Source organism: Acanthochromis polyacanthus, chromosome 7 (assembly GCF_021347895.1).
Source record: "Acanthochromis polyacanthus isolate Apoly-LR-REF ecotype Palm Island chromosome 7, KAUST_Apoly_ChrSc, whole genome shotgun sequence".
Taxonomy (NCBI): domain Eukaryota; kingdom Metazoa; phylum Chordata; class Actinopteri; family Pomacentridae; genus Acanthochromis; species Acanthochromis polyacanthus.
Genome location: NC_067119.1, coordinates 11,537,996 through 11,551,454, shown reverse-complemented (window position 1 = coordinate 11,551,454; position 13,459 = coordinate 11,537,996). Strand labels below are relative to the sequence as shown.

Below are 13,459 nucleotides of genomic sequence, written 5' to 3'. Positions count from 1 at the left end.
TAGTATGTGTTCAACCTAATTCTGCTCAATTTAACCAACCTTAGAATGTTTTGTAAATGTATTCATATGAGGGGACTTCAGAAACTGCAGAAACCCAAACCAAGCACCAAACACAGTCATTTAAAGCAGCGGTGCCATCTAGTGGTTAAATAAGGAAATGCGCTCCACAACAACACGGAACTTCCTGTTTCTCTCGTCGCTTCCTCCTTAATTCATTGTTGCATTTATGCATTTTTACAGCCATATGCATGACCCGGAGATGTTAGTTTGCAGAACCTGTTGCTGCTGAACTCTTTTTTTTTTTGTCGAATGTTTTCACTCAGCCTCTGTTCTGAGGGTTTGAGCTGCAAACCTGCAAAAAAAAAAAAAAAAACGAGCTGGAATCATGAATCTTAGGTGGAATTTGCAGTCCCGACACCTCAGCTGCAGGTGTCACACCTAAAATGATCTGTGCTGACCTCTCAGCTCTGTCTGCTGGGGTGTTTTCCCCTGTTTTTTTCCCAGCATGCAATATTCCTTCAGTGGTTTCACTTTCACTTCTGACTTACTCGCACTGAACCTGCGTGCAGAGGACGGAAAGGTAACTTTAACATTTTCCCTACATGTATTTCACACTGCTGTATCATGTAAAGAATATAAGATAATAGATTTAACTCATCGGTTTTGGAAAAATATGAACCCTGCTGATTGTAAATCGAGAGAATAAATGAATGGACCTTTGTGTGAAATCGAAAGTGTTGCATTTCCAGCTCCTCTGCCATGTTCCTGCACTGTCATGTTCTTACAGTGAGTTTGTAGGGCAGGTAGTTCAAATAACTGTCAGTTAGCTGTAGAATATTTACAATGGGACACTGTTAGGGGTTTGAATGGGGGATTTGTGAGGAGGGAATCATTATCCAGTGAGATCAGGGCTCACAAATGATACTGCTGACAGTAGAAATAAAGACCATTTCCTCAGTAGGAAGTAGTTCTAGTTTATACGTTGATCTGTGAATCGTCCAGCTTTGCTACTGCAAAGAGATGCTGCAGGTTTTTACATGTCATTTTCAAACTTCAACAAAAATTTTGATGGCATTTCAATCAGCTTTCTCAAGCTATGTTACATTATCGACACTGATCGTGAATCCCTAATGATGTAAGTGTTCCCTTGAAATTTTAGAGCACTCTGGAAAATGTGTGAACATTCTCATTTTTGTTTAATTTGCGCATTTTTGGTGATTGGAATGAAGCATTTTGCCTATTGTGTTTGACAATAATACAACATCTCAGTTAAATATAGGCCTATTCTCAAATGTACTACAGTGACAGATCGTGTTTGTTTAAATTTAGTTTGTGGTTTAGGAAACACTAGCATTCCTCATATAACTAAAAGAAGATATACACTACTATTCAATATTTATTATCTTGTTCTTGCACTTTCGTGACTTTTGCACTCCTCTGTTTTTGTTTCTAAGAGCCCTGTAATGTTAAATTTCTCCTTTGTGAGATTAATAAAGTCTATCTTATCTTATCTTATCTTATTCAAAAGTTTGGGGTCACCCAGAAAATTTCATCTTTCCCATGAAAACTCACACTTTTGATATAATTGCACAAGGGTTTTCTAATCATCAATTAGCCTTTCAACACCATTAGCTAACACAATGTAGCATTAGAACACAGGAGTGATGGTTGCTAGAAATGTTCCTCTGTACCCCTATGGAGATATATGAAAAATCAGCTGTTTCCAGCTAGAATGATCATGTATGTTAATTGCACATGGCTGCTCACTCAGTTTGAAGGTTGCATGGACTTTGCTGCAATGTGATGCTGCAGCTGTTTGACAAAGTCAAAGAAAAGAAGGTGATGTTGGACATTCGTTTGTTCATTGTGAGACAGATTTCATGATTTTATTGTGGGTTAGTGAAACAATGACACCCCTGACACCCTGGTACGCTACAATTAACCCTCTAATACTAAATTGTATTGTGTTTTTTCTATTTCAGGTGAGAAGATTTTCTTCATTCACCGTCACCATGTTGGCTTCCCTCCTCCTGCTGCTCTGTGCCCTCTCTCCTCCATCATTTGGGGCTCAGCTACCAAATCAAAACCAAGCCAAAGAGCCTCCCGTAGCCACCAACGGCCAGCCCTTCCCCTGGGACCGCATGAGGCTTCCCAAAACCATCACTCCCCTCCACTATGACCTGAGCATCCACCCAAACCTGACCACACTGGACTTCACCGGCGTCGTCCGTATTGAGCTGGATGTGCATGAAGACACCAGCACCGTGATTCTCCACTCCAAGCAGCTGCAGATATCCGATGCGCTGCTCATGGCCCCTGAAGGAGTGAAGCCCCTTCAGGTTCTGGAGTATCCTCGCTTCCATCAGCTCGCTCTGCTGTCAGACTCGGTGCTGACCAAAGGCAGGAAGTATGAAGTTCAGCTGGAGTTTGCCGCCAACTTGTCTGACAGCTTCCATGGTTTCTACAAGAGCAACTACCGAACCAGCAGCGGGGAGGTCCGGTAAGGACATGAAACCTATTTATTATGCTTTTTAAAGATACCAGTTGTGTCTTTTAGTCATCATTTGAGTAAATGCAACAAATCAAAAGCATCAGTGACAAGATAAGTGGCTTTTTCTAGCTGCATTTGATTGGATTTTACATGAAATGAGCTTTTTGTTCAATCTGTGTTTGTCTGACAATTACAGATTGTGCAATGAAATAAGGTCTTTTTCGAAAAATGACAACAGAAAATGCAAAAACTAGCAAGATTTGACAACTGATATTCACCTGTTTGCAAAAAGTTGATGGGAAGTGTGGTTTTAAATGGGCTTTATGCAAATGTATTTGTGTGTCTTCATATTTTCATATGTCTGGAGATCCACAAAATATGACAAGACATCCTCTCCTTGTCTTTAAAATATACATACTTTCTGGGGAGAAGTGGGATTTACATTTAATTGTTGAAACTGGGTTTACTGTGGTACCTTTAATTTACAGTTGGGAGTAAAAAAGATGTTTCCTTTGTGGATTACATCGAATTTGATAGCAATTAACTGATGCTGACAGATGCTAAATACTGCAGCTTTATTTCCCTTTTATTCATCTTCTTATACATTCTCAGGGTCCTGGCGTCGACACAGTTTGAAGCCACCTTTGCTCGTGGAGCTTTCCCCTGTTTCGATGAACCAGCCTTCAAAGCCAACTTCACCATACGGATCGTACGGGAGCCGCGACACATAACCATCTCCAACATGCCCAAGGTGTCCGTTTATTTTAAGTACAGATAATTTTAGAATACAATGAAAAGTAACAATGCAGTAAAACCACATAATGAATTTATCAAAATGTACTAATTCACTGCATGTTGTCTGTCACTACTCCCTTATTTTCCTGCATTGCTTTAACCACTCACCTGCATTTCTCAGGTTAAAACAGTGCAGTTGCCGGGCGGTTTGCTTGAGGATCACTTTGACACCACCGTTAAAATGAGCACCTACTTGGTGGCCTACATTGTGTCTGACTTCTTGTCTGTGAGCAAAACCACCAAGCATGGTGTTGAGGTAAGAAATATAAATACTTGAAACTTTTAAAGCTCACAGTGTTTTACATTTTCTGTTTTTTGTGCATTTAAAATAGTCCCTTACAAGCTCGGTATTAATTTGACTTTTCTCTCTCTCTTTGATTTCTATCAGATTTCAGTCTATGCTGTCCCCGAAAAGATCGACCAGACAGCCTTTGCGTTGGATGCTGCTGTCAAGCTGTTAGACTTTTACGATGACTATTTTGATATTCCTTACCCGCTTCCCAAACAGGGTCAGTGGAAATGCATGTTATCAAAACGTTAAGATGAAGTTGTAGCAGTAGCTTTAGTATTTCTTTTGTTAAAATTAGGTTTTGACTTCCAGTGATGTAGTTAGTTTTATTTCGCAATGTACATATTTCTTCTTAATAGCATTAATGTGTTACTAAGATCTAAAATTAGTATTAGTAAGCACCCTCTGTCTCTAATAATAACTAAAAACAGTGTGTCAAAGTCACTGTCAGTACGTGATCTGTAATCTGTGTGCTGAAACGGTATGATTTGTGTTGTAAATGTCTTTGTGCAGACACTAAAGATTGCATCTGATTTTGTGTCTTACTGCTATGTGTGAGGTCAGTTTGACTGAACAGCATAAATACAGTAGATAAATTAGAATTTTAAAAATAGAAATGCCCCGTGTCCTGACAGGATCAAACATTTGCTGGGAGGGTGCTGTTTAGATTTTTAAAAATGTTCTTTTGTGTTTTGCTGTGAGCTGAAAGAGCTCTTAAACTCTCTTTCGTTGTTGTTTACCAATGACAATGAAGATCTATTCTATGTTGTTCTATTAGAATAGCAATATGCATACAAATGAATACCATATAAAAGTATTAGTGCATCTTTTGGAGGAGAAGGGGACCTGAATGCACCATGTTTAGTTGTATTTGTGTTCTTGACGTTGCTCCCTGCAGACCTGGCTGCCATCCCTGACTTCCAGTCAGGCGCGATGGAGAACTGGGGTCTGACCACCTACAGAGAGACCGGCCTCCTCTTTGATCCTGACAGGTCCTCTGCCTCCGACAAACTGGGCATCACTAAGGTCATCGCCCACGAGCTGGCGCACCAGGTAGCGGACCGACATGTTTCAAAAGAAAAAAAAGCTTCATTTTAAGGATAGGATGGTTTAAGTTGGAAGCACAGTGGATTGAAGTTTATGTAGATTTGTTCTGCTCAGTGCAGTTTAACAGGACCAAAGTTATACATGTATTTGTGTGTTAAATACTGTTCTTGCATCTTTTCCTGCCTGTTCAGTGGTTTGGCAACCTGGTGACGATGGAGTGGTGGAATGACCTGTGGCTCAACGAGGGTTTCGCTAAGTTCATGGAGTTCATTTCGCTCGACATCACCTACCCAGAACTGCAAGTGGTGAGAGCTGAGCACAGAAAACTGACAGATGACTTACCTCAGAGCTGAATAGTGCAATCAAAGTAGTTTTCTTTACATAATATTTCCTTATTTCTGTCATACACAGCTGAATTCAGAGATGACTTACTGTGCATAAGCTAAATTGCTCTTATGTCAGCAGCATTTTTGAGACTAAGACTCCAAGTAGTCACTTTAAAAACAACTCTCTCCGTCCTCTCTGTTTCCCAGGATGACTTCTTTTTGGGGAAATGTTTTGAGGCGATGGAGGTGGACTCCCTCAGCTCCTCTCACCCGGTCTCCACCCCCGTAGAAAACCCCACGCAGATCCAGGAGATGTTTGACGATGTGTCATATGACAAGGTCAGACTCGGTGTTTAGGTGGATGAAGCATCTGATGTTTAAGTGCTGACTGTATAGAGGATGTAGAAACTTCAGTCAAGTATTACTCTGTACTGTAGAAACAAACCATTCAAATGCAGGCTTAAAGGCTTTTAAAAGTACACAGTCATGCAACATATGATTTTACTTGTTAATTTTTAGTATATTTATATCTGTTTTAGGGGGCCTGTATTCTGAACATGCTGCGGGACTTTCTTACTCCTGAGGCCTTCGAGATCGGCATCATCCGATACCTCAAACGTTACAGTTACCAAAACACTGTGAACAGCCACCTGTGGGAGAGTCTGACCAATGTGAGTGATGTGTGTGTTCAAGTTTCTGGGTAAGGGATTCAGGGTTCAGAATTTATTTATTTTTGTCAAATTCAATTAGCGCTTAACAGGAGTCATTCTGTTTAAAGCTCAGTGTAAGTACAGGTAACAATACTTTGATTTTTAAGGCATTTAGTCAGTGGTTTCAAAAGCAAAATCAGCCAGTTATAATGAATAAAGCAAGCCATGAAACAAACTAATTTTTGGCCAGGATATGGCTGCTACCATTGGGGCAGACTGATCAGTTTTCATAAAGTGCCTGTTGAATTGTCCTTTAACTTTATTTCAGTAGTTAATTGTAATATAAGACTTTAAAATATCTGTGCTGTTGCCTGTTTTTCAGCTCGTCAAACAGGTTTTTGTTTGTACTCATGTAACCCAAAAGTAGCAGTAACAGTTGTTTCTGCCATTTAATACCTAGTGTCTTTGAGAAGGCATTCTTAATATATCCTTTTCCTCTGTTTTGATTCCCTGCTTAATTTTGTGCTTCCTGCCATCAGATCTGTGACTCAGATGATCTGGTCGAAGGTCGGATGGAACACAGAGAATTCTGCTCCAAACGCAAACTTCAGTCCGGAGCCTCTGTAAGTTTTCTTGCATGGTTGCATTCAAGTTCAACAAGCTGCAGACAGACTCTGTGAATTACATTAAAGAGCTTGTATTATAATTTTTAAAAATATATATATTTCATTAGTGTGTGGTAAAGTTTTTTCGATCTGTAAAAGGTTTGCAAGCTTATAAAAAGCCTCAATTCCAGACCAAGTGGAGTTATTTTCTTCCACGGAAAACATTGTTGCTTAGCTGCCTGAAACGCCTCCAGGCTTTTCTTTTCTTACTTGTTTGTATCTCCATTTGCATACCAACTGCCTAGCAGTTCCCTTGACAGTAAAGGATGAACAGCTTTCTTGCAAAACTCTTCTTCAAGGCTTACATCCACCTGACCGATCAGAGCAGAGTAGGATTTTTAGAGGGGAACTTCGACGAAACAAAGGGCTAAAATGTTGTGTTTAAACAAAGGATACTGCTGCAGTAGTATAAAGTAAGAGAAAAAATAATGTTTTTTGAACAATAAAGCATATAAACATATTCTGTATAAACCTGCAAATGTGCATAATATGGCCTCTTTAAACTACTCTTCCCTGTATTTCTCTGATATTTTTATGCCTCGTATCAATGCCACTATGTAGCAACAAGCCCCGTTTATGCTGAGGAATAATTTATCTGTGATGCATTTGTATACAGAAGTGGCACTCTGGTGATGAGCTGGATGTCAGAGCCATCATGGACACCTGGACGCTGCAGGAAGGATTCCCACTGGTCACTGTGGAGGTCAGAGGTCGGGAGGTCTGGCTGAGTCAGGAGAGATTCCTGAAGACAGATGATCCCTCCCTCACTGAAGGGTAAGCAGTAGAATAAGTGTAGTCTTAGCTACTGCAGATGTCCTTTTTCCTGCATTATTAGCATGTTTTAAAGAGCAGCCTTTACATTGCAACCAGTCTGTGATAAAAGAAAGACTTTTCAGGTAGCGCTCATGCTGTCGTGGCAGAAGTGCAGTAATCCATCAGTTTAATGTAAAACTGCAACATCAACTGAACTGAGTAAAAACTAAAATATATTTTTCCATCCAGTTGCTATAGTCGTATAGCTGTGTTTGAAACCTGTCATCTTCAGTCAGTGCATTGTTCTGTGTCTCGTCTCACCTTAAATGGTTTGATTGCTTTGATCCTTTTTTTTTTTTTTTTTTTTTTTAAATCCTCATTTTGTGTTGATAGCTTCCTGTGGCAGATCCCTCTGACCTACATGACCAGCGCCTCCAGCACCATCCACCGCTTCCTGCTCAAGACAAAGACTGGTGAGGATTGTGCACCAGATAAAGCTGATTTTTAAATTGCAATGCTTTTATCCACATACACACAATTTAGTTTTAATAACTCCCTTTCACTTCAAAGCTCATCTTTGCTTTTCTGGCCCATGCAGGCGTGCTGTATCTGCCGGAGGAGGTGGACTGGGTCAAGTTCAACGTGGACATGAGTGGCTACTACATGGTTCACTACGCAGGCGACGGCTGGAACTCCATCATCAAAGTACTGCAGCACAACCACACGGCTCTGACCAGCAACGATCGCGCCAGCCTCATCCAGAACGTCTTCCAGCTGGTCAGGTGTGTTTAAAGAGCTCAATCTGCTCACATAATGCCACATAATACCTCATTTTGGTGAAGAAATCTGATGCTCATATTCATCATAAAGCAAATTTTGTCTAAATACCAACTTTTTGGGAAGATTTTGTGTGTTTAGATGGTAAATTCAAAAGTGTTCTCTCCATGCTCTTTGAGATTTGATGTTTATCAGTCGGCTAATATCAATTGAAGATGTTGGCCTCAAATAAAAAATGCTTGCATGGTGATGATTTGAAGCCTGACTTGTGCCTTGAAGCGTGGGGAAGGTGAGGCTGGACACGGCTCTGGAGCTGTCGCTGTATCTGTCCAGAGAGACGGAGATCATGGCTGTGACTCAGGGCTTCGGAGAGCTCGTACCTCTTTACAAACTGATGGAGAAGAGGGACATGGCAGCTCTGGAGAATCAGATGAAGGTTAGTGAAGACAGCACTCATTTCACGTCTCATAACAGACAGTATTCTGATAAATATTTCATACCAGTCTGTCTCCACATTAAAACAGTTTGAATTCCAAGTGAAGTTCATGTCATCACGATGCTTCAGATGATTTTGGGACCGTCTGAATCCAAAATGTCAAAACATACCCTTAAAACAAGGTAGTTAATGGACTCAGGCTGCACTTTTCTTGTTTAGATTGTTCAGCTCTGAGCTCAGAAATAAGTTTTTAAATCCTGCACAGTTTGCCTCCATAGTTGATAGCAGGGGCGAGTCTAGGATCAGAGGTTTAGGGGTGCTGAGCACCCAGAGGTGCCCGGCCAGACAAGATAAATTTCAGTGTTTTGTACATTTTAACGCAATTTCATTCCCACATTTGTGAAAGAAAAGCATAACACTTTTAGAAAAAGTCTGTGACCAAACCATCCAATCTGATAGAGGATATTTAAATGCTGAGTCACAGCAAAGGAGGAATGCACTGGAATCTTAAAAGAAACATATTGTAACCCTAATTTCTGGGAAAAGACGACTCATTTAGATACAGCAACTCCTCAGCATACACATAAACAGCATGCATGTTTCTGGAGTAAACCAGCCCCCTATACTGAGTAAAAAAACAACAACTTGGGACTTATTTTTTTACTTTTATTTGAAATGCGATGCACAGTTGCTCTCTCATCTTCCAGAGTCTCTCCCTGTTCTTCTCCTCCTCGTATAGTGAAATTAAGCAAATAGTAAAGCATACAGATAATTAGGAAAATGTAATGAAGACGTCCTGTTTAAATTGAAGTCCACTGATATCTGTTAAGTGTGCTTCTGGAAAGCATTTACTGTGGGGAGAACACATAACCTCCATGACACATATGTAAAATTATATTGTGAATGGAAAGTTGTTTTTTTTTTTTTGTCATCTTAACAGGTGCTGTTTTGCGTGCCACTATTCTGTTTGTGTTCTTACCTGGTTCTTCCTGACCTTACACTCTCTACTTCCCCTTTTTCGTCTCTCCCTCTTTGGACTGACAATCATACACAAATAGATTGTATTCAACTAGATGAATAAATACATAAATATGAAAAAATACCAATAAGAATATGAACAAATAACATCCTCTCTCTCTTTGTACTGTCAACCTAAAGGCAAATAACCAAACAATGTGTTTTATATCTGATAACAGATATAAACACTGATACATTGATCCAACTTACAACATTACTCTTGATAGATAGACCATTTGATCTTACACTCTTACCTGAACCTGGCTCTTTTTTTCGAAAAGACAATAATCTTATGTCCATGATGAGGCTGTCTGTCTGTACATACATACATACATACATATAAACATACACAAACACACACAATAGGAGTTATAATGTTGATGGACATCCAGTCAGTTAGCTGGTCAGTAGAACCTTGGCTTGAATATTAACACATGCACTGACACAACAGCTAGCTTCTCTCAGTCCAGTTCAAACAGACACTGACCACCTGTAACGTTTGCTAGCTAGAAAAAAACGTAAACTAACTCCTACCTAACAACATAAACAGTAACCTTTGATTAAATGCAGCAAAAATTAGGACTTGTAATGATAATAATGTGTTGGTATTGAGTGGTAGAAGATAAGAATTGTGCCACATATCCTTGTTTAAACCAGGTACTTACACCACTACTGCCCATTTGCTTCTCCGTGAAACAGCGCTTCGCTCTGTGCAGGTAGAGGCTCAGAGCCCGAGTTGGGAGAAAGTTGGGCTGGATCAAACCATTTTTGAGGCAAGATAGGCTGGGTGTTGTATTTTTGTTGTTAAAATATTACATATCAACCACGTACTGTATGATTTTAATACTTCTCTGGTTTGTTAAAAAGAAAAGGACATGCGATACAACAAAAACAAAAATCTGTCAAACTTTAGGGATGCTGGGATTCAATTTGGGGGTGCTTGAGCACCCCCAAAAATGGGCTAGAAACGCCTATGGTTGATAGTGTGCAGTCGCCTTCTTCCTCTCCATTACTAGAACATTTCTTGATGCATTACTGCCACCTGTTGATTAGTAAAAAAAAGTGTCACTAGTGGCAGAGTTATGTATTATGTTGTGCATGTAAAAACCTCAAAATCCACTCATGAAAGACGTGCTCTGTAGCACTAGATGAAGTCAAAAACTCCTCAGGGAACCTTATACATATGACCTTATGATTCACGGTTTCTTAAATGAGTATTGAAAAATTCTGAAAAGCGATGTTCTGTGCACATGTTGTACAAATGGAGCGTTTTTGTTAGCGTATTACAATTTAAACAAAGTCGCAGAACCAGAATATTGCATAAGTTCAACTTTTTATATGAAATAATGGTTATTTGCACCACTTATCACTATGGTTGTTATGAGTTCTTTTAGAAATGACTAATTTGTAATATAATGTAACATGCAACACAATAACAGTTATTTTCAATATTTCTTTAAATCAGTAAATTAAATGACTGCTTGAGTTTTTAAAATGCTCAAAATAAAAAAGGCCCTTCACAACTTAACAGTACCCAAAGTCAGGTTTTTGTTTCTTATGTGCAACCTATAGTGAAAAACCACAAAGGTTTGCATTGAAAATGATACAAAGATAAAAATCAGCATTACATCTAACCACCAGAAACAACAGCTTGTGGTGAAATGAAGCTTCTTTTTTCATAAATTACCACCACAGTAAAGTTGTGACAAAATTGCACCTAGCACATGTTCAGTAAATCTATCCATCAACCCCTGTCAGCAGTGATTTGTACACTGGCTGCTTGTGTGTCTCAGGGCTACATTGTCGATCTGTTCCGGGGCCTGATCGACCGGCAGGAGTGGACCGACTCTGGTTCAGTTTCTGAGCGAGTGTTGAGGAGTTACCTGCTGCTGTTCGCCTGCGTCAGGAAATACCCTCCATGTCTGAACAAAGCCACGCAGCTCTTTAACCAGTGGAAGGACTCTGACGGCAACATGAGGTCAGAGATCACAGGTGTCAACAGCACCGCAGAGCTTTTCTGTCCAATCTAATCTGATTTTATCGTCACACAAACAGTTGCACATACTGTAGTACAGTGCATAGTGAATTGTTTTGTGTGCCTGATCCTACTTGTACACACAGTAATGCTACAAAAAAGACAAAGGCACACAAAACAAAGAGCCTGGTATAGATGATATATACAGAAAATATTTTCAATAGTATAAAATTTTCAATTTTTAAATATAAAGTGACTGCAGAATAATGATTAAAATGTGAAGTGACTCTGACGTATAGAGTGTGCGTATGCAAAGGCATGTATGAATATATGTGCATGTCATGTGCAGTATTTATGCATTTTCAGATTGTCTCAACGTTTTTTCTGTTTCTAGCCTCCCTGTTGACATCACAATGGCTGTGTTCATAACCGGAGCTCAAACGGCAGAAGGGTGGGACTTCCTGTTTGAGAAGTACCGCCACTCGATGCAAATGTCTGTCAGGAGCCGCATGAAGACTGCCATGGCTTGGAGCCCACGGAAGGACAAACTCCAGTGGTGTGTAGATTATGACAACTGGAACAGCAAAACCATTGACAGAAAAACAGAATGTAATTTCTCCTGCTCCCTTCTGCCGTTCTTTCTCTTTGCAGGATGATGGAGCAGAGCCTCCACGGTGAGGTGATGAAGACTCAGGACCTGCCGGATGTGGTCGTATCTATCAGCAAGAACCCACACGGCTACAAACTGGCCTGGGACTTCCTCCGAGCCCACTGGCACACCATGATCAAGAAGTCAGTCGGTCAATCACACACACTGTATCGATTTCACCCTTGTTTTGAAGCTCCACAATGCATCGTTTATATTTAAAATATTGGAAAACACTCATTTTATCAGACTTAAGAAGTATGTCACTGTTAGATATAGTATAGTGCAAACATGCTACTTGCTGTTGTACAATCATAACAAACCTGATTTTAAACATTTAAAAATGAAGTTATTCACCTGGTTAGCATGTCCATATTGTGTTTTTTATTTATTAGACAACATATCATGAATGAAATAAGCAGTCAACACAACAGCTGAGCATTTCCACCTTGAAACTCCTCGAAAGAATGAAGATTTAGACTGTCGAGGTGTAACACCTAACTAACCTAAGAATCTGTATCATTGTTCTTCAGAATTTTTTTCTGGTACAACTGGATTTCTCCAGTATTGCAACTTGAGACACAAAGCAATAAGTTTTTAGGGGTTATACCACCAAAAAGACCAGAAAGGGACTTTAAAATAAACCCGGTGTCCAACAGCTTCTGTAAATGTGACGGTGATGTACAGAAGTTTTAGGAGTTTGCAAACTGATGTTTTGTGAGCTGGTCAAGGTAAAAGGATTCAAAAGCATTATACAGTTCATAATGTAAAATGTAGGATTATGGGGGGGGGGGGCATTTTGCCTTTGTTAAATCATGTCATACCGACAGACAGAAAATGTAGAGAAACAAAGAGAAAATATCAGTGTGTTCACTCACCATCCTCACTCAACCTAAATAGAGCTTGAGCAATTTCCTAAGAAGATCGAGGTGAAATTGCAGAGTCAAGATGTGCCAGTCTGATTGAGGCCATCTACGTAGGCTTAAGCTGAAATTGGGGCCAAAGGTTAATCTAATAAATACTGACTTGGCAGGTCAATACTTGCTTAATCACTTATTTTGAAGTTTTATTGAGTTGATATTACTATGTAGAAATAAAAGGGGACCTATATTAAAGATCCTCCAGCCAAAAGTCAAACTGGGGACTCATTGCTGGCAGCATTTAATGTCATGTCTGCATCTGAACCGCCCAGTTAGCGGGTCACCCATGTAAAGCTTTATAGACAAAAATACTCAAAAGTGTTGCCCTTTTTAAAAAATTTACGTAAAAATGTAAACGGAGTTGAATATTGTGAACTTTGAATCATGTCTGTTTGCTCTAATGCAACAGGTTTGACCTGGGCTCCCACACTATATCATACTTGGTGACTGGAGTTACCAACCAGTACTCTACCACAGAGATGCTGGATGAGGTGAGTCAAGCTGTGTCCACCTGGGCCTCCATTGTTTTAACTAGAAACTGTGTTGTGTGTTAACCTACTAGCAGCTCCAGGAACTCTGTGCTCAGCATCCCAAGTGATAGAATAGAAAAAGATTTAAACACTGACGGGCATTGCATTGGTTAAATTGTCTTCATGTCAATCTACTCTTCAA

At 39.8% G+C, this 13,459-nt stretch overlaps 1 protein-coding gene across 2 annotated transcripts in view; it reads left to right on the top strand.

Annotated features, from left to right (window-relative positions):
• The window catches only part of erap1b (endoplasmic reticulum aminopeptidase 1b), a 28,732-nt gene that overhangs the window by 13,111 nt on the left and 2,162 nt on the right, over positions 1–13,459 (top strand). Inside the window, exons 1-18 of one of the 2 annotated variants that reach the window (XM_022191472.2) lie at positions 229–580; positions 1,983–2,500; positions 3,104–3,242; positions 3,408–3,542; positions 3,675–3,795; positions 4,474–4,628; positions 4,814–4,927; positions 5,156–5,287; positions 5,488–5,619; positions 6,138–6,221; positions 6,880–7,037; positions 7,410–7,489; positions 7,615–7,798; positions 8,073–8,229; positions 11,040–11,224; positions 11,616–11,777; positions 11,873–12,013; positions 13,197–13,278. In XM_022191472.2, coding sequence (XP_022047164.2) covers positions 506–580; positions 1,983–2,500; positions 3,104–3,242; positions 3,408–3,542; positions 3,675–3,795; positions 4,474–4,628; positions 4,814–4,927; positions 5,156–5,287; positions 5,488–5,619; positions 6,138–6,221; positions 6,880–7,037; positions 7,410–7,489; positions 7,615–7,798; positions 8,073–8,229; positions 11,040–11,224; positions 11,616–11,777; positions 11,873–12,013; positions 13,197–13,278 — 2,754 coding nt within the window. In that variant the 5' untranslated portion in view covers positions 229–505. Of the gene's footprint in view, positions 1–228; positions 581–1,982; positions 2,501–3,103; positions 3,243–3,407; positions 3,543–3,674; positions 3,796–4,473; positions 4,629–4,813; positions 4,928–5,155; positions 5,288–5,487; positions 5,620–6,137; positions 6,222–6,879; positions 7,038–7,409; positions 7,490–7,614; positions 7,799–8,072; positions 8,230–11,039; positions 11,225–11,615; positions 11,778–11,872; positions 12,014–13,196; positions 13,279–13,459 lie in introns of those variants that run through there. The other variant, XM_051951029.1, reaches the window with a different exon arrangement.